The 19,321-nt window shown below is 41.2% G+C and overlaps 1 protein-coding gene and 1 long non-coding RNA gene across 2 annotated transcripts in view; one reads left to right on the top strand and one right to left on the bottom strand.

The window, feature by feature from the left end:
• Positions 1–7,224, bottom strand: part of LOC117234573 (5-hydroxytryptamine receptor 1A) — a 111,454-nt gene extending 104,230 nt beyond the window's left edge. The window contains exon 1 of the mRNA XM_033495942.1: positions 6,822–7,224. Coding sequence (XP_033351833.1) covers positions 6,822–7,224 — 403 coding nt within the window. The remainder of the gene's footprint in view (positions 1–6,821) is intronic.
• LOC117234599 lies at positions 5,264–5,656 on the top strand. Its single transcript, XR_004493548.1, has 2 exons — positions 5,264–5,381; positions 5,452–5,656. It is a non-coding gene; the product is annotated as an uncharacterized LOC117234599 (long non-coding RNA).
• Positions 7,225–19,321: the final 12,097 nt, after the last annotated feature.

Below are 19,321 nucleotides of genomic sequence, written 5' to 3'. Positions count from 1 at the left end.
TTTTTCCTCGTTTCTATTATTCGATTCTAAAGTTCATCGTGTGGGCGAATTTCATACAAATTTACGAAGAATTAAATTTTCAATTGTTGGGTTGGCGACTAAGCGATTGCGGGTTTTGTCATTAGGTCGTATTGACAAAATCCGCGATCACTTTGTTGCAATACAACGATATTAATCGCATACAGATGAGATGATTGATCGAACGGATTCTTCCCTTCGTTGCCCAGCGATATCCCTACTAGCGTGTGTTCGTGAGATGTACCGCGGCGGTTAGCGCGTGCATGCTCTTTCGAGAATTCGGCGGAAGAAGCGTAAGAATATGGATGGAACATTGGGCACGTCGGTGTGACGCCTTGACGGCATAGCGTTTTGTATCGAGAAGCTACTAGAAGGTTCCGTGGCACATGTGACGCCACACAGCATCTATCGTACTCAGATCACACTCTTTACTGCATAGAGAGTGGGGTTCAAAATCTTTTCAAGGGCCATGGGTCACTAAGTCAGTCAGTCTGAGAATAACTAGCCAACTGTCTACAACATTCCACAACGCTCACTTATATTTCCTGTAATAATTATTTAATAAATATCACACGATATTATTTCAACACAAACATCGTGTCTTCCACAGATTATTAATCTTAATTCCGAGATTAAACTCTAACACACTTAGTTGCCAATAGTTACAAATTAACTGGAGATCGCTGCGAATTCTCGTGTAATTAATAGATTGAAAAACCAGCTCGCATAATTACGTAATACGAGCAGTACCAATGTGTAAGCGGTATTATGCGACTGCAAGAGGTTTGGTAATGTTCGACGAGAAGAAACGAGAAGGCAGGAGAATGGCGTGTCTGACTACGTACGCGCCAGTTCCACTTACTGTCGTTCCACTTACAGACGTTTCGCTAGCTGTTGCAAGTAGCTTCGGTCCGAACTCTGATCGATGAAACTCGCAGAATCTTTTCCTAATCATTTTCAAGCGTCAATTTCGCCAAGATTCCACAATTCCATTGTCGGTGTTTCGAAATGATCTATATACTATATACACAGTGTGCTGCGAATTCTCGATTAAGGAGCAACCGGTCATCAGGTCAAACCGATCGATCGATATCGCGTACCTCGAATGAATTAACGCTCAAGGTGGAGGAGGTTTAATAGATCGAATGTTATAGTAATCTGGCACTGTATTTGCACTTGTAAAAAGTGTAAAAAATAAAAGTAAAGTGTCATGTTACGAACACGGCGATGGTAAGATCTTGTTGAGAGTGAGAAGAATTTCACCCGCACGGTACGACGTCTGATAATGAACTGTCCTCCTACGTTGCTGACTCTCCCTACCAGCCGTTAGGTTTCGTCTATCCATCGTACCCTTCCGACTGGTCTTTTCCCGGAGTTTTTTACCTGACCTCTGAGTCATTAGGTTTACAGCTCGGAGAGTGTAATTCGGAATTTCCTAAAGAAGGGAATAGGCCTGTCCGTGCCATAAACGAACGGCCACTCAAAATTCCGAACACAGTGAGAGTGACATCTGAATAAACGCTGAGAAAGAAAATTTACGTAATAGCTGTAGTAACTTATGGATCTTAGAGTAAGGACAAGTAATGATGTTTTATTTAGAGTTTAGTGTAGTTTAATAAGCGATACTCAATAACAAAAGGACCGATTACAATGTCGTCGTACGTCTTATTATCATACTATCCCACTCCTCCACTTACACTCTCTGACTTCTCGATTCACACTCCGTGACCTCTCAACTCACACTGCGCTTCTCAACTAACATTCTGACCGTTCTAGCATCCCTTTGTCTTTTCCTAGGCCCAGCACACACGTGTTCCGCAGGCCAGGGTCACGTAGACCTTTTCTACGAAACTATGCACTTGAAAAGACCGATGACACATTGATAGACCCGACGGCGCCTCGACTCTCGCGACATTGTTCATGGTTACCTCGATGTTTCTTAGGCCCTTTTCCCCGTTACTACACAGCCATTACGCGTATGTTGAATAAATTAAAAATCGATCGAAAGGGTATCAAGCGCAAATTAATAGTAAACACATAGATAAGAGAATATTACTCGAACCATATTTCTGAATCTGACCGTGACTCTATAGAAAAGAAAAAAAGAAGAAAAACCCTTTCTTCGTTGCGACGTTGAAACGATAAAACGATGGAAATATTCAGAACCAGCTAATAATTGTTATCGCGATTTAAACGAATAACGCGTATCGCCCAATCGTTAACTGGTCCGATTTAACCTACCATTTCTTGTAACAACGATCCGTCTGACGACGATCGATCGTCAGACGTTTGTATCCGAAACCGTGCAGAAACTGAGAACGAGATACGTATGCGGGGCATTGTTAAAACATTCAGTCGAAACAAGCTGGCAAGTGAGTGAAAAATGGCGACTCGGGGGATCGAGGGTGCTACAAATTGGCCACTTACGTTTCCGACAATTCCGCTGGTATTACTCTCCCCGAACGTGTACGGCAATTTCGGCCAAGCTGGACGGATGTGCACGTTCGTCTCACGTTCCTCGCTGTTTTCCACACCGAAAACGCGATCCCCATCGCAACCACCGTTTTCTTATCCGACTTTAATCGACCTGGCCCCCGCGATCCGAGCTTCTCCAATCGTTGGACAATTAATGGCTCCCAGTCGAGTCGTTCGTGGTTGCAATTTGCAAGGCAGAACGACGAAATCGAAACCGTGCATTTAGAAATTGATCGTAACAGCTTGCAGCGATTGTAGTTACCGCTCGGTCCGTTCGGACGCAAGCCACTTTGATTACTTCGCGTTTGTTGGGACAGTTGCGATGTTTGTCTTCGCGGAGTCTCCAAGTCGCACGATTATGTCTGACGGTACGTGAACTTAGTGAAAAATCGTACGTAGCAGGTTGTTTCTTTGTTCCTTAAGAGATTCCTTCGTTTTACAAGGAAGTAATAGACGCACGATAGTTTTTGTTTCATATTATTTTATTGGATTGTTTATTTTATTGAATAACGTCCTGTCGATCATGTACTTCAGCTGTGTCCGGAACTAGCCACGTTCAAGTATGCTCGATGAATTTTCAAACTCGATTGCCTCGAAAAGGAAGCATCGTACGAACAAAATTTTATTAATTTGTATTTTATTATTTTTTCGCAAAGAATCCTTACGCCCTGTACAAGCTTGCGTTAGGTTGTCCGGAAAGTTTCTTTCGTTTTATGAGGAAACAATAGACGCACTACGTTTTTTGCTTTATATTATTTCGTCGAATTACGTACGATCCATCTTTGTCTGTCGAGATAAACACCGCGACATTTCACACACTTGGTTTCACGTTTGTACGAAGGTGCACTGTTGTAGAAAACACGTTTGCGAAAGAAAGACACTTGCCGGACAACCTAATACGCGTTATTCAGCTGCACCCTGTACAACGCGAATGTTAGAAACGTCGACGAATGTCGAGGAAATTTTTCAGATTTTTTTAATCACCTAACATGGTACAAAAACTAGACAAAAATGGCTCGGTTCGCAGAGTACAAAAAGATACGTTTACCTGCGGAGAGTTGAGGCTATAAGTTCGTCCCAGTTGCGTGATACACCCTGTTTAGAAGCAACTTTTCTCCTCGAGGAAGGTCGAAAGAATAAATTCCAGCGTGCTTGGTCCCCAGATGCAAACTCTGAACATCAGTTTCCAAGCAATTCGCGGATTGTTAGCTCACAGGTGATCGCTTTTCTCGCGCGATAGGTGGAAAACCCGAAGGCCGTTTTTCATTCAGCGGCCTTTCTTATGCATAATGGATCAACTCTCAGGAAGGATCGCGAGAAAAGTATAATTGTCGGCGCGATTGCTCGCGAGGAAAATGGGGTCTAATACCGTTTAAAATTATCTATTCTCGAAAGTAGAAACCAGGAGATTCGTCGCCAGCTGCAAATCGTGCATTGACAGATAATTGGTGAAACGTGCGAGTAATTGTTCCGCTTTCTTTGCTTGTGGAAGTTCCCGTTGCAGAGTCGCATACGTGTACGTCGCGTTGGAAGGTTAGAAAAATTGTCAAAATTATCTGAAAGACAAATTTAGTATTATTTAATTTAATTTAATATTTAATATTAATTGCAAGTTTTGCTCGACTTTAGCACGTGTCTTGAACACGTGTCCTACATTCAAATGTTACTATTCTTTGTTATTATTACTCATAGTATAAAAGATATGCATGAGATTTTGCTAAGGAATAATCAAAAGAACCTGTTTTACGTATACAACATTTATGTATACGGTTATGTATGTGTACATTTTGAGCAAAATTTTGCTAATGATAGAAGAATATTTCTTGGATGATAGGATTGGGACAAAATTTGCTTGTGTAGAATTTATATTTTCATTACGTTCTTACAGTATACTAATTACTTTGTAAATTGTTAAACATTCATGCAATGTTCTCTGTCAAATATTTTTTTATTTTAGCATATGTATACATATATATTTTATATTTTTATTATAATGCATGACGCAAAACATAAATTCTACGCTACACGAATTCCGTATCGTACAAGATTTATGATTCATAGATAATACGAAAACATGTTATTTATTGCAAAAGATAGTACGGTTGCTATTGTAATTCTTCATAGCATTATGCAAAATATATCGCGTACAAAATGCAAACAAATTCGTATTTATATATTCACCAATATATTATTAAAAATTTATGAATTTCTTGTTAAATGTGCATTTACCAATCTATATTTATCGACAGCAATATTTTACAGCGAAATACAGATATTTTAAACCATAGTTTTATGTTGGAATTAATTTCAAACTTGGCAAATATCATCGATCTTGATTGTTTAATCGGATTTAACATTATCGTTGTATTTCAAATTTAATGATAAACCTAGTGCGAAATACGTAGAAATCGTTACTTCGTCTAAAATAGTACTACTTTTTAAAGTTCTAAAACTAATTAACAGTCTGTTATATTCTGCGAAAATTAGACTCGTTCGTCGTATTTGAGATCATTATTTAAGCATAATCGACGCTATCTTTAATATTTCAATTTCATTAATGAAAATTAACATTCATTGACGTCAACGTGTATCATTTAATTCCAATATTTATGTACGCGTCATCCTGAAACGTGACGTGGATAGAGCAAGAGATAGTAGCGAAGCTAGCACATAGCCAAGAAATCAGTGACAAGTGAAAATTGGTCGGCATTTCCGCGTTCCAAGTTCCGCCCACATTGTCCTGTCTAACAACAGATTCGCCGTGTAAAACTTTGTCAAAGATCTGGACCTAACAGTTGCCCGGCTGTCAAAGCCATTGATTACGTGCAGCATACTGTGAGTTTATACGTCGATATCTATCGAGGACGAACGAGTAGGAAGACGCGCAAGTACGTGCTGTATGTACGAGAGTTAAAAGTTGGTTTATATAATTATAGCTTCTAAATGTAACGATAACAGGATGAAACGAAAGCGGAAAATAAAGGGGAAGCAAGGAAATCAGAGGAGAAATGCTCTACAAACAATTTTACGTGGAATGTTACTTCTATTCGACGCTATAAATCAGAGGGATCCAATTATTCCGCATAAAACTCGTTCAACATCGTTAACCACGTCTCTGCATCCTCCTGCGCATTCTTCCGTTAATTAAAATTATTTTCGACAGCCTGACATTTTTCAATTATCCTACACCTCCACTTTCAATTTATCTGGAAAAAAAAAATACAGAACGAAAAGGGAAGGAAGAAAAGAACAAAGGGAAAGAAACAAAAGAACAAGCTTCCAGCCGAGCTGTCTATAAAAATGAACTTTAAATCGTTACTCGTCGGTGTCTTTCTCTCTGTTTCAATTTACCCAGATTCGCCAAGTGTAAAGATGAGAGACGAAACGATTCGATCGCGTCAGAGGCGCCTATGCACGTGCACAGATACCGGAATTAATATTCGGACACGGGGCCATCTCCGTAGAGTGATATTTTTAAGATTTCGATATCTCGTCGAATGTTCTCAGAACGCAAGAAAAATGGCTGCAATGCAGCAGAAACGTGAGTGGAATATTTCAGGAATTTGCGAGTTACACTCGGCGTTCGATTAAATTTCACTTAATTACGATATTATGCAGATCGTGAAAGTTCCTGGAATCGAACGTTTCCAGCAGCTAATCCAAACAAAGTGTTCGTACATTAGATATTCTAATTCTAAATTATTCGGATGACCTAGATGGGAACAGGCTGGCAACAAATCATCGTTATTTTTTTCAATTAGAAGAGGTTTCAATTTAGAACGGTGCGCGAAAAGTTTCAAGCTTTTAGAAAGCTTTCGAGTAATCTAGAAAATATATTCATCTAAATCTACTTTTAGATCGTTGATAACACCGCACCATTGAAACTCGAACAAACGGAGTCCGATATTTTCGAGGTACACGATCTTCAATGAAATCTTGTACGTGTTTTTTTAAATACACTAGTCGATGCCATACGTCATTCGCTATACTAAGTTATTAAACTATCTTCTTAACAAAGAGGCAATAGTTTACACACGCTTTAACTACCATATTATCAAGTAGAACTCAATTTTGCACATCGGTCGTTCCAACTTCTGTTTCAACGAAGCCAGTTCTTTTCTTTTTTTTTTTTTTTTTTCTTTTTCTATCAAACTGTACGTTTCACTTTGAAAGTTCGCTGAAATTTTCGAGAATCACGCGAAGATTAAACGATATACCCGAACCTAATTAATTAATACGCGAACTAACTACACCGATAGATAAGACAATGGTGTGCCCGGCTACTTCTCGCAACCACGAGCTAGTTTCTCATGCAACCGAACGCTTACCTCTGACCAACGTAAGAATCCCAAGAGGCATCACGAGCACAGCGACCAACAGATCCGTGATCGCCAGGCTCATCAGGAAGTAATTGGTGACGTTTTGAAGCCGCCTTTCCCTGGCGATAGCCAGGCAGACCAAAATATTGCCAGCAGCGGTGCCCAGGACCAAGACCAGGGCTAACATAGCCCACCAATTATTCAGACCGTCGACGTCGACGTCCAGACCTGTTCCGTTCACCGGTTCACCGTCCACGTCGGTGTCGTTGAGTACTCCAGGCACGGCGAATCGGGAACCTTCGCAGAGCACGCCGCTGTCGTTGGCGAACAGCAGAAGATCCTCGTAGCAGGTATCGACCACGGCCTCGTAAGGATCCGCGCGACCGATCGTTGGCGTCGACGAGCCGATCATCGCTGAAAACGGCTGATCTAGGAATTTCTTGCCTCTACTTGCTGCACGACACCGCTGGCATCTGCGACCGCGTCTTCCTGCTTCTCCGTCTTCTTTGGCTAATCCATCGGATCGTGCACGTGCTGATTTCTCTAGAGGGATGTTTGTTTTCTTTCGTTAGTCTTCGCCAATTTTCAACGTCGTCTCTATCTCTAATTTTTGAATAAATTTATGAAAATCGATGCGTTCTTCTTGGATCACCATTTTCTGCGGATGGTGACTACTCGGGTTTCAAGTTGATCGTGATATCGATTCGGTCGTAACAGGTAGAACCTCGATGCACGTTTATTTATGAATTACTATTAGCCGATCGTCGCGCGTTTTATGGGAGATTTGACGGTGCAGAAATGTACGCGCGTAGCATGGACAGATAGAGGAGATATTGGAACGTAGGCGTCATTTCGTCGTTTTATTTTCGAGACAAACGAACAGTTACTACGAAGCAAGGATTTTAGTTAGATTTTCTAACAACGAGCGAAAGGTTTCATCGATGATTTCGTTAATTGCGTGCATTTTCGACCTGGTTTTATCCTGGCATTATCGAGGTTCTAGCGTAAATGGAGAGGAAGGAGAGATTTCAAGCAAAGTGCAACATTTCAATTACTCGGACTGTTTAACTTAATGTTAATAATCGACCGTCCTTTTGATAATTGCGTAAGGTATTAAATCTGCGAGGAAATTTCATTGCTTTTCACGCTGTTGTGCTTATGTTTCTATATATTCGTTGTCTATACTAATTCGTAATATAGTGAGCGTTATTGTGCTCGTACGTCTATGCTCTCTATGTATAATAATTTAAATACCAATATGAATTTATACGAATCTAAATGAATCATCTTCTATGTAATTTATCAATCTTTTTCCATATAAATTCGTCGTTTTTATTCTTCGTTGAGATTACGTCGTCTTCGACTTTGATATATTTTTCGTCTGCAGAGCGTAGCAGCGAATCGAAGTGGATTGTAATCAGAAGAGAAGGTTAACTGTCTTCGAGAAGAGAACAGAGGCGATAAATCATGGCGAAAGATACTAAGAGTATCGGAAATTACAATAAAATTAAGATTCTCGTACAACGAGTTCCATGTAGCTGGTGTTTCTTTCTGCTGGTAACGTTTCCTTCTTTTTCTTTTTAATTGACAGTTTACATTTTCACGCGAAATGTGTCATCTATTTATTTCATCGTCGATACACAATTATCATCGATATGTATTTTACTTTTAGATTATAAATAGTTGATTAATATGTCACGTGAATTCCATGCAATTAATACTATGATATCATCGTTATACCGCGTAATATCACTAAGGTAAACTGACATATTTTGTTGTGTCGCTCTATTATCCGCGACTGTAACCATATTAAACAATTAATATTATCAAACAAAACAAAATCCCCCATTATCTCACATCTGCATCTCATATTGTTTTACTCTCAAGCGTTGACTCGCTATCGCACGATCGGATAAACATAAGGATACTTGTTATCGAAATTGATCATTTTCTAGCAACGTTAAAAAATATGTTCGCCAATTATTCCTGAAACACGGTACAAATATTCACCTCTGCCTACAAAATAGCGTTTGAATTTTTAAATTTCATCCATTTGTTACCAAGTTACGATTATGCGAAGTTAACGATTTCCAATTTTGCTCTCTTCGCACGTCGACTGCATTTTTCCAACTTTCCGGTCGTGTTGCCGATAAAAAAAGATTGTATTTTCATAATTTCTTGGAACCTACGGAACAACCGTCCTACAAATATTTATGCAACCTGAGCCATGCAAAACCGTCTTCTACCATCCATCAAAATTTTGTCACCTATTTATGGGATACGTATATCATAATTATCAAACATACTTAGCCAAATAGTATTTCGATTCGATTTAAAATATGCCTGATGCGATAAAACGGTGGAACTCTTTTCAACGAGATAAACATTGCTCGTATAGATATCGCTGGCAGCTAAACTAAAGCAGCTTCGATGCTTAATTGCGGGTTAAATGTCGCGTTAACGCTAGTCCTCGACGAGTTAATTTGACGGGCGTCTAGTTGCAGCAGCAACATTTCCGAATACGCGTAATCGAGCGTACAGTCGGATAAATTGGCGCAGAATCCTGTTGTCACGATACGACATCGTATCGTTTGCTTTTGCAGAAACTTCGCGCGGATCGAATACCGAGCCACCAATATAAATTCAAATAGGATAGCGGCAAGTCATCAGAGACAACAAGCTTGCCCGTAGTGGAACTACTCGCGAAAACGCGATTGATTCCCGTTTCCATTTTCCGATCGCGCGGCTCCGATCGTCGCCAGTGTGACAATGTCGCTCTGACCGACCAAACTTTCATCGTCCAGTCCTCCTTTTGCTTGTCTATCGATCCGTCAAACACATCCAACCGTTTGCCAGAGAACTCACTTTCCAACTCGATGAAATATTTACGTCCAGTCGTTTCGTCCAGATCGCTCCATTTCTCGTACGATCTTCCTTAAAATTGTAGCCAACGAATTGTCTCTCGTAATTGAAATACACGACGTTGAAACGAAATTTGTCGATACGCGGGGGTGTGATGCTACGAAAGGCACAGGTTTCCATGGTCTTACAACGAGACGAATCGTTTTACCGAAATTCCAAACGTACCACGAACGAGAATTATTCCGTCGTTTCTGACAGCGCCACTGTGTCTAGTCGTTTCGCGTAAAATTTCGCCGAGGTCTCGCTCGCCACACAATAGTAACAACGGACTTGACGTGTTTCGGGTGTAAAAGGAAAATTTCCTTTGGTTTCGCCGCGGCGTTTTACGAAACAAAGTTACGTACGAAGCGCCATATCGCTACAAGTAGCTCGTATTCAAGCGAAACGAGAATATTCAACGAGTAGGTTACCGGGGCAAATTGATACAGGCCCAGGTTCATACGGATAGAAATTATCTCGATACACTGCGCGTACCATGTACTCGATTATGTCGAATTCCGTTTATCGAATACTTACTACCACACGGTGTGTACATTTCATTTTCATCCAGTTGTATACGCAATGTCGAAATAATTATTCTCTGCTCTGATCAACGTGCCCCGTGTATGAACTCGCCTAGGTCTCGCTAAACTTGATCGATCATTTTCCTTGTTCTCAGCTCGTTTCGCGATATAGAGCTCGTCTATAGTCTCGAACGAGGCTACTGAGAAACTATTTTATTACTTCAACGTCTCGTAGATTTCCGATACAAGTACTTGTAACATACCACTCGTGGATATTCCTGCGTCGAACTTGGTTTCTAGGACGCAAATTTCGTAGAAACGTTTACTTTGTAATCGAAGAATCTGCCGAAGCATTTAAAATAAATTACACTCTGTAACTGATGATTTATACCGCAAGGAGTTCATTTTTGTCACAGGTTCTACCGCTTTGTAGTATATTAGAATGTAGAATTGTAGCAATTGGCGATAAATTGATTTCCATCAACTGACGTCCCATTGAAAATCACTCTAATCGCGAAAGACACGTTTTCGACTTGTTCGAAAATCTAAAATTCTGTTCCTATCGATGAGCTTGTAATACATTTTTATCGCAGGCCAATGAACACATTTTCTTCTTTTGCTTCTCAATGAACTTACGTTTTCATACGTACGATCGATGCTAAGAAACATCGTTCCTTTCGTAGCACCCGTCCCCTAACAGGAAGATTTCAGTGAAAAACGACACCCAAAACGCGCCATTTTTCGCTTTAAATTTATTTCGAAAACTACGCAACCAGTAGGAAAGCTGGCCGTAAGACGCGATGGAACGTACGTTTCTAAGGAGAGCGTAGAAAGAACTGAAAAATCGCGTTTTGTTTCTCGTACGAGAAAGCGAAACGGTTTGGTAAAACACGCGACGGCGACAGTGTGACGTACGTATGCAGCGACGATGTACGATACTGTGCTGGAAACATAGCAATTTACAGATTCGTTTCGAGCGCGTAAAAATCTACGAGATTCGTCGATCAGAGATCGAAAGAAAGTTAAAATTCGAGATGATAGTGGCGTGAGCCAGTCCACTGTTAGTCTTCATGAAATAATGTTTCGCGTTTATCGCTATAAAATATCGAAATTTACTTCGATACCATGTGTATGTCGATTCTTATCAGAAATAAATTTCGAAACTGGCCAGTTTATTTTCCCTCTCTTTCTCTCTCTCTCTCTCTCTCTCCAGGTTTCTATACATCTTGATTCGTGCAATCAAAGATTCCTCGCTATTTCCAATTTCGGTTATATTCCTAGTTTCTCTCAATTAATTGTTTATACCTAATATTCTTCTAAACAATTTTTCCATTCTATCGAATCGTTCTTGGCGTTCGTGATGCATCTCTCATAATTATGGCTGTTATAAAGATCTGTACGAGTTATTAAAGCAGTGCACCTCCATCGATTTCCGTGTAATCGGCTTACGTGGAAGCGAATTGACGTCAATACTTGCGGAAAAACGAAATCGATATCGACCCGTTAAGAGAGCAAAACGTTGTCTGGACGGGGAAACTTTCGGCTCTATCGATGCACGCGCTGAGAACGTTCGTTGGCAGCGTGCTATCAACCCAACGTTTTCCGATTGCCGGCCGGAAAAGCCATAGATCCATCCGCAGAAAGGGTTATCCTTCATTGCCACGAGCAGACTCTCGGCTGCATCAGCCGACCTACGTGGTTATACAGGGCGGCTCGTTATTGATTGTACCAGAGGCCAAAGAACATGATTCTTTGGGAAAAAGGAAAACGAAATTGCTGGAGAATCTAAAACAAAATTCTTTTTCCACGTAGTCTCCGCTCTTCTGCTTCATCTGTCAAATGCATGGACGTTTGTTTCGGAATTAACGTGGTATCTGATCCGCTTACGTTCGAAAGGACGTCGAAAATCTAAAATGAAATTCGAAGACGTAAAACACCTTCTCCGACAGATCTTTCACTATTTTTTTCTAATTTTATCGAATATATCGGTGTTCTTTTATTTTTTCTTTTTTAACTCTAATCGAAGCGAAGAAAACGACAGGCATATCAACATCATCGAGATCTATCTATCGTAAAGGTAATTTAAACGGCCACTATGACTGATAGAAATATAATAATTCGAGCGTTCGATTTTCACGATCGAACGATTGATCGGAAAGCGTCGCAGTTCGTTTCCTAGCGTACGAAAAACACGAAACCCAACGTTGTAACGATGCTCGTTCTCTTCCGAAATGACGTGCATCGGTGGAATTTTCTCCGGGCGGTTTTGTGTTACGGATCGGAATAAACGAGTTCAATTTATTATCATCTCGGCAGAGAAACGAGGCACTTCTCGGTCGGATTAATTTATTAGCGGGCAATGTGGAGTTTGAATATTCACGAGTAGCAGGACGAAAAACTCTGGAGCCTTGTGGCTCGAGATAACCCGATATCTCGACCCGGTGCAATCGGTCGCCCGCAGGGCAATTCAAATTAAATCGTAACAGTTGTGCTGCTGGAAAGCCGACAAGGAAACCTTCGTTAACGCGAGCAAACGACGATTACAAGTGTTTGACGATTTATTAATAGACGAGTGGCAGCTGGATAGCTAGAGCTTTGTGACGAAAGTAGCATTTTCTGTGATACGCTGCTATAACGCAAGGAGAGAGAGGAGAAAGAGAGGAGTAGACAAATTTCTGAAGGGAAGGTACGAAAGATAACGAGAGATTTCTCATGGTTGGATTGAACGTTAAGAACAAAATCGTTGAAGTGGTCACCGCTTTTAAGAAAACTCTACATCCGGTCTTTTTAGTTTTCTCGAGCACCGAAGCCATCGACAGCGTATAGACGAAAGACTGCGACGAAGGCAGACCATAAACAGTAGACAGACGACGTTGACTTCGGGGTTTTCAGTTGCAGGGTAACGCTGCTAGCGTGTGGATGTGGACCAGCTCAAATTGTATTCTTACTTATAATTACACTTCTATTTAAATATATTTTCTACCTTACAATTTATCCACGAGTTTCTCTGTTTACACGTCAAATAACAAAAATCAATATTTTATTGATAGTAAAATTGGACACACGTCCGTGGTATGGCTGTATGTTTAAGGAGCGAAGGACGATCTTCTATAATAGGAAACTAAATTTTACTTTGATAGAACGATTCTTTCATTTCCAAGAGATTCGTCCAAGCTGTATTTGTGTAATATTTTCCAGGACACTTAATACGCGTATCCGTAAATTGAAACGAATGTATTTCACCATTTGGATATTTTAACGCATGCTTTAGAAAATTATTTGCACAGATATAGAACGCAGAGATATTCGATATTCTATGAAAGAATACAAATTTCTCAAGTAGAATTTTCTTCAGTGAGAAAGAAAAAATTGTATAATTATATCTCGAAACGTTATATTTCACTGAACAATGAAACTTTTTTTAAAGAAAAGTTCTCGCGTTACCAATCAAGCGATTAATAATCGAATCTTATCTGGAGTAGCGCGCGAAAAAGTAGATCTTTCTTATCAAGAAGGGTGGAACCTTGGCCTCTCCCGCTAGGGGATGCTGCCAACCCTTTCCTCTGCTCTTCTTCGTTCCTTTCCTAAATCAATTATCTAATTATTCTCCAAATAAAAAGCCCAATGGAACCTGCAATTCTCCAACGTTCCAACCTTAAATTCCCCAAAAGAACTAAATTTTCATTACAAACTTCCACCTCCGTAGAAACTCGCACACTCTCTGTCTCTCTCGTTGCTCTAAAAACCAGCCTAAATTTAATTTGCGATCAATTTCGATTCGCCTTGTTCGATCTGCAACCAATTAACAGGATCCTTCGACACGCAAAAACGTGCAAATTTCCTTACCCCCCTGCAAAAACCGCCCCAAATTTAATTTACGATCAACGATTTCGACTCAACTTCTTCTATCTCCTATCAATTACCAGGCAACCCCTAACGTAATATAACGAAAACGTTCGTATACCGCGTCGACATCGACGTACAAAAATCTGCAAACTCTCTCTCCTTCCTCTGACAACCATCCTAAATGTAATTTACGACCAACAATTTCGATTCACCTTCTTCGATCTGCGATCGATTAACAGGCAGCCATTAACGATAGCCACCGAAGCAATTTTTCTTCGATTTCACAGCACCGCGCACAAACACACGAACACACACACACACACGCGCGCGCGCGCGCGACTATTTCTTCGTAACTTGGCAAATTTCAGTTTTCGAATTTCAGTTAAACACTTTCACGGCGCAATCGAGTACGTAACGCACAGACAGACAAACAGACAGACAGATAGATAGACAGACACACGTGCACACAACACGCGAATTTCAACACGAATCTGAACGAATCACAGAAGAAACTTCGAACGACCACTCACTCGCCACAATTCCATCGAACGATCCTCGGCTTCGCGACGTGCCGCGCGCCAAACACGTGTCTCGCGATTGCTCCGGCCCGAACTTCCGGTTCACGGTGCTCCGCGTTCTCTGCGAAGCGTAAGGGCGGCCGCGGCTCGGGGCTGGTTCGCGCGGAATTTCGCGAGGGTTGGCGAGAGGAGCCGCGCGACGGCCGACGATCTACTGAGGCGACGTTATCGCGGATACTACTAGCCCACTGGCCCTCATTCCTCGCAGCGCCCCTTCTTTCCGGCGGCGTGCTTCACCCCCCGTGCTTCGTCCAACCCTGATCGCGGTCCTCTTGCTGGATATAACCGCTTTTCCAGCTATACGCACGCGCCACGTCGCCACGGACGGCCCACCGTCGCGACGACACAGACCGCGGACACCTGTTCGTGCCGGTGTTTCAGAACTTTCGTTTATGTTCGGCTGATCTTGAGAATTTTATCGTCGCATCCTGCGTATTTTTCCTTCTCTAGAGTTTCTGTAGAATCGTACTTTTTCGCGCCACTTTTACCACACGTTGATTAATTCTTAACGATGGACAGTTCGTTTTCTGACATCGTGTTTAGGACGATGGAATATTCGCTGAACCGTAGCAACGACAGAAACGCTACGTACAATACGATTTCAAATAGCGACAGGATCGAGTGTTTTTACGGTGCGGATGACATTTTGAAAATTTGTTGCACCACACGTCCACGTATTTATGAAATGTTTCTACGAGTATTCGGATACTTCCACCGACAATGTATTATATTTAAAATTGTATTGGCGTTTGTATTAGGTTGTCCGGAAAGTGTCTTTCCTTTACAGACACGTCTTTTACAACAACGCGTCTTTACCATATACAAACATGAAACTTAATCCGTTAAACGTTCTGATTTTTATCTTGATAGAACAAAATGGATCGTACGTAATTCGATAAAATAATACAAAACGGAAAATGTTATAAATCTTATGAAACGAAAGAAACTTTTCGGGCGACCTAATACGTACGCTATGAAAGAATAAAGCGATTGGGATCTTTCACGATCCGCGCCGAAACGTTTCAGTGCGTTTGTACATCTCGGGGAAAAAGCTGGCTGCTGAAACGAATACCCGCGAAATTCCGGTAGGAAATTTCTTTTAGACAGCTGAAACACTCGCACAGTGTTGTGTGCGATAGTGTCAATTGCGATGAACAAAATGTAATATCGTTAGAGGCGGATGTATTTCTCGGTACACGCGAGACGTAAGGAAAGTTGGAGCGATATTTCTAAAGAGATTCCAAAGAGATGGATAAGAAATCCAAATTCTAATACACTTACATTAGAAGAAATACAGCACTGGTTACATCAGGGACCTAAAAAGTTGACCATAGACGATGAAATTGATTTCTGTTGTGAAGATATAGTGAAAAATATCATCAATGCAAAGACAGTATTCGATCATTTGGATGTCGTTGAAGCGCGTCGAGCAAGGACACGTTGTGATCCTTATGAAACAATTCGTGATGCATTTTTCTTAAATCGTGCTGCTGTTAAAACGGCGAATATACAGGGTGGTTGGTAACTGGTGGTACAAGCGGAAAGGGGGTGATTCTACGCGAAAAAAGAAGTCGAAAATATAGAATAAAAATTTTTTTTAATTTTTTAAATTCTTCCATCGAGACAACGATCTACAGTGAGATCCGTTATAACGTGCCGCACGTGTACCGAGCGAAAATTCAAAGTCGATTTTCTCGAAAACAAAGCCTCGAACGAAAAATTTTTGTTTTAGATTTTCGACTTCTTTTTTCGCGTAGAATCACCCCCTTTCCGCATGTACCACCAGTTATCAACGACCCTGTAGATAGAGCATGTAACTTTATGTTTACTAAACCAGAAGGTTTGGGGGAGAATTAGCTGTTGTGCTTTGCAGATCTCTCATGCTGTCCTTCTTACACGATCAATTTTCATCGACGATAATGACGCAAGAATTTGCCAGAAACAATTAGAAACTTCGATTACAACTCGCAAACATCCGTCCGCCTGCGGCGAAAGAAATTCATTTCCAGGTTCCGGGGAAACCGCATTAAAGCGAGCATTTTAATAATCAAACTGGCCGATCTCGTCGAACGAAACGTGATAAGCGAAGAGACGAGAGCATCTCGGACGTTGCTCGAGCGAAGGAAAGTCCCGCGAGACTCCATCGGCGAGCTAATATCGTCCTCGCGTGGGAACCACTCGTTCCGGCGGAAGTTTTCCGCTTTACGTTGTTCCGCTAAATTTCGCGCTCTATAAATTCGACGTTTAGTCGCGTTCGTTAACGAGAACCGTTCGACGTTGTCTTGGTAAACAAGAGGAACGCGATAAAAATCGCGTTAAAAATTGGAGAAAGATGAGAGCGGCGAGGAGGCGAGTGATCGCGGTTAATAAATGTTCACGCGAATAGATTGAGAAAAGCGAAGTAGAAGTTTCCTCTGCCAGCTAAATTTTCCAGCAACCGACATTATCCGACTCAACCACCGCGCTTTACTACCACTTTTGTTGCCAACTATTCACCGACTAGAAACATTTTGCGCACGGTCGTTGCACAAATTTCGAAACTCTACCATCGCACGGATTGCTTTTCGGGGTTGGAAATCCACAGTTAACCTCGACACACGATTCTACGATAGTCCGCGTCGAAACAAACAACTTTCCTATGAAAAATCCTCCTTTGCTTTTGACAATGGTGGAAACGATAGCTCGTAATTTGACCTTAAGGGAATTCCCTCTATCTCGCTGCGATATCTCGAATTTCCCGGCTAACATACCGGGGAATAAAGTACACCCAGACGGACGAACGTAAAATCCCAAGGTTGATTCACATGATAGAAAAGAAGATTAACACTTTGACTGTCACGCCGAAATCACACGTTTCCCCGAGGACGCCACGGGAGTATTTTTATTATTCAAAGCATACAATGACGAAATAATAATAAATTGACGACGTGAGACAACGTTCTTCCCCAATGGACCGTTTATCTCATTGGTGGTCACGGGTGACCACCGTGGCACCTTGGTAACAGTCGATAGCGACATATTGTAACGAGGCTTCGTTTATTTCGACAAACCATTCGCCTTCGTTGTTTCTTTGTAAGCAAAACGTGCGGAATATATCGTTGAAACGTGTAGAAGATATTAGTAAACGGTATTCGCTCGTTCTATATATAACAGCAAGGTATGTTCACACTTGTAACTTCAATTATACGATTATAAAGCAGCATTTACGATTATTTTCTAAGCTGTGTTTATAATAATATTTATAGATTACCCCTCAAAGATATGCACGCAAACACAGTGCACCGTTAGATGCAAGATTTGTTCTCATTTTTTTTATCGATGTTCTAATAAAAATGTTTAATCGTTCAATGGGGCACTTTTCATTTCAAAGTATCTTCTATTTTTCGATTATATTCAAAATTCTCTAACTGTCAATTTTCATTGAATTTTTACAATTGTAAGAAGTTCAAGTCCTCCTGTCGCCAATGACCACCATAGCGTCACAGGAGAAATCGTGGCTGGTCATTACGACCAACGTGGCAAAGTGTTAAGAAGCTCTATTTGACCACGGGTCATGTGCGGGCCAGGGCCTGGGTATAAAAGGTAGCTGTTAGTGAGTTGCAGGGCTTTAGGGTTGCCGGCATTGTCAGACTCAAAAGTGTGGTCAACGTTGTCGAAGACTGTCGTCAGCGCGAAAGAGAACCGTTGTGACGAGTTAATGACGAATGATGACTGCGTGCATATACACTGACAGATTTTGTGTTGGCCTGAACGATATTGACATAAGTCATACAGTTACCAAACCTACTACCACCACATATCTTATATATCCTATAGTATCGTTAGTCCTGATAAAAGTGGCTAGTTTGGCGATGATAAAATACGATATACGCGGCGATGAGACGTTCGGTTAAATGCAGGAGGTGGCCGCCAGTCAAGTTAAAAAGAAGGTAGGACACGAAAGGTGCGACGCAGGAAGTTGCAGACGGTGGACGAAAGAGGTCGGCCATCCTCTGGGCTAGGAGCCGGTTTTGCGAGGTTTTATATTCTACGACACTCTTCATATCCGTTCTATTCTACCGCCATAATGATTCTGCAGCCTTTAAAACTTGGAACGCGAATCGAACGCAGGGAGGAAAGTGCCTAGAAGCTTCGCCGCTTCTGCTCGAACCTTCTTTACGAGCAATTCCGTCATTCGTGTACGTACGACGGAGCTTTCGTGCGAATAGCTTTTACAATCCTGAGAATTTTATAGGACCCGCGCGTGTTCCACTTCAAAGCTGCACTTTAACTTTAATTTCAGTAATTAACACGGCTGAGAAAGGGATGGATACTTGCACGTTGCATATCGAAAGATACGTCTGGTCGATCCTAGAAATTTTATTTTCTCTTTTAATTTATCTTCGTCGTATGGTTTTGAATGATAGAATTCCGTACATACGTAGATTATATACCTGGAAAATCGACTCGTGAAGAACGTGGCATTTCACTATTTTATAAAACGATGTAATTTCAAATCGCGGTATTCAGCTGTAGTTGTCGTCAAAAGACGTACTTTCACGTCGGTGGTCGGCGAATGCGGTAAGTACAAAGGAGTTGTACGCGAATTTACCCTTTGACGAAATCTAACGATAATTATATGTACGTGTCGCTCGATCCTTTATACGATATCGCGCAACGA

This window comes from Bombus vosnesenskii, unplaced genomic scaffold (genome assembly GCF_011952255.1).
Source record: "Bombus vosnesenskii isolate JDL3184/JDL3185 unplaced genomic scaffold, Bvos_JDL3184-5_v1.1 scf7180000013305, whole genome shotgun sequence".
Classification (NCBI taxonomy): domain Eukaryota; kingdom Metazoa; phylum Arthropoda; class Insecta; order Hymenoptera; family Apidae; genus Bombus; species Bombus vosnesenskii.
This window is presented reverse-complemented; position numbering and strand designations above follow the sequence as displayed.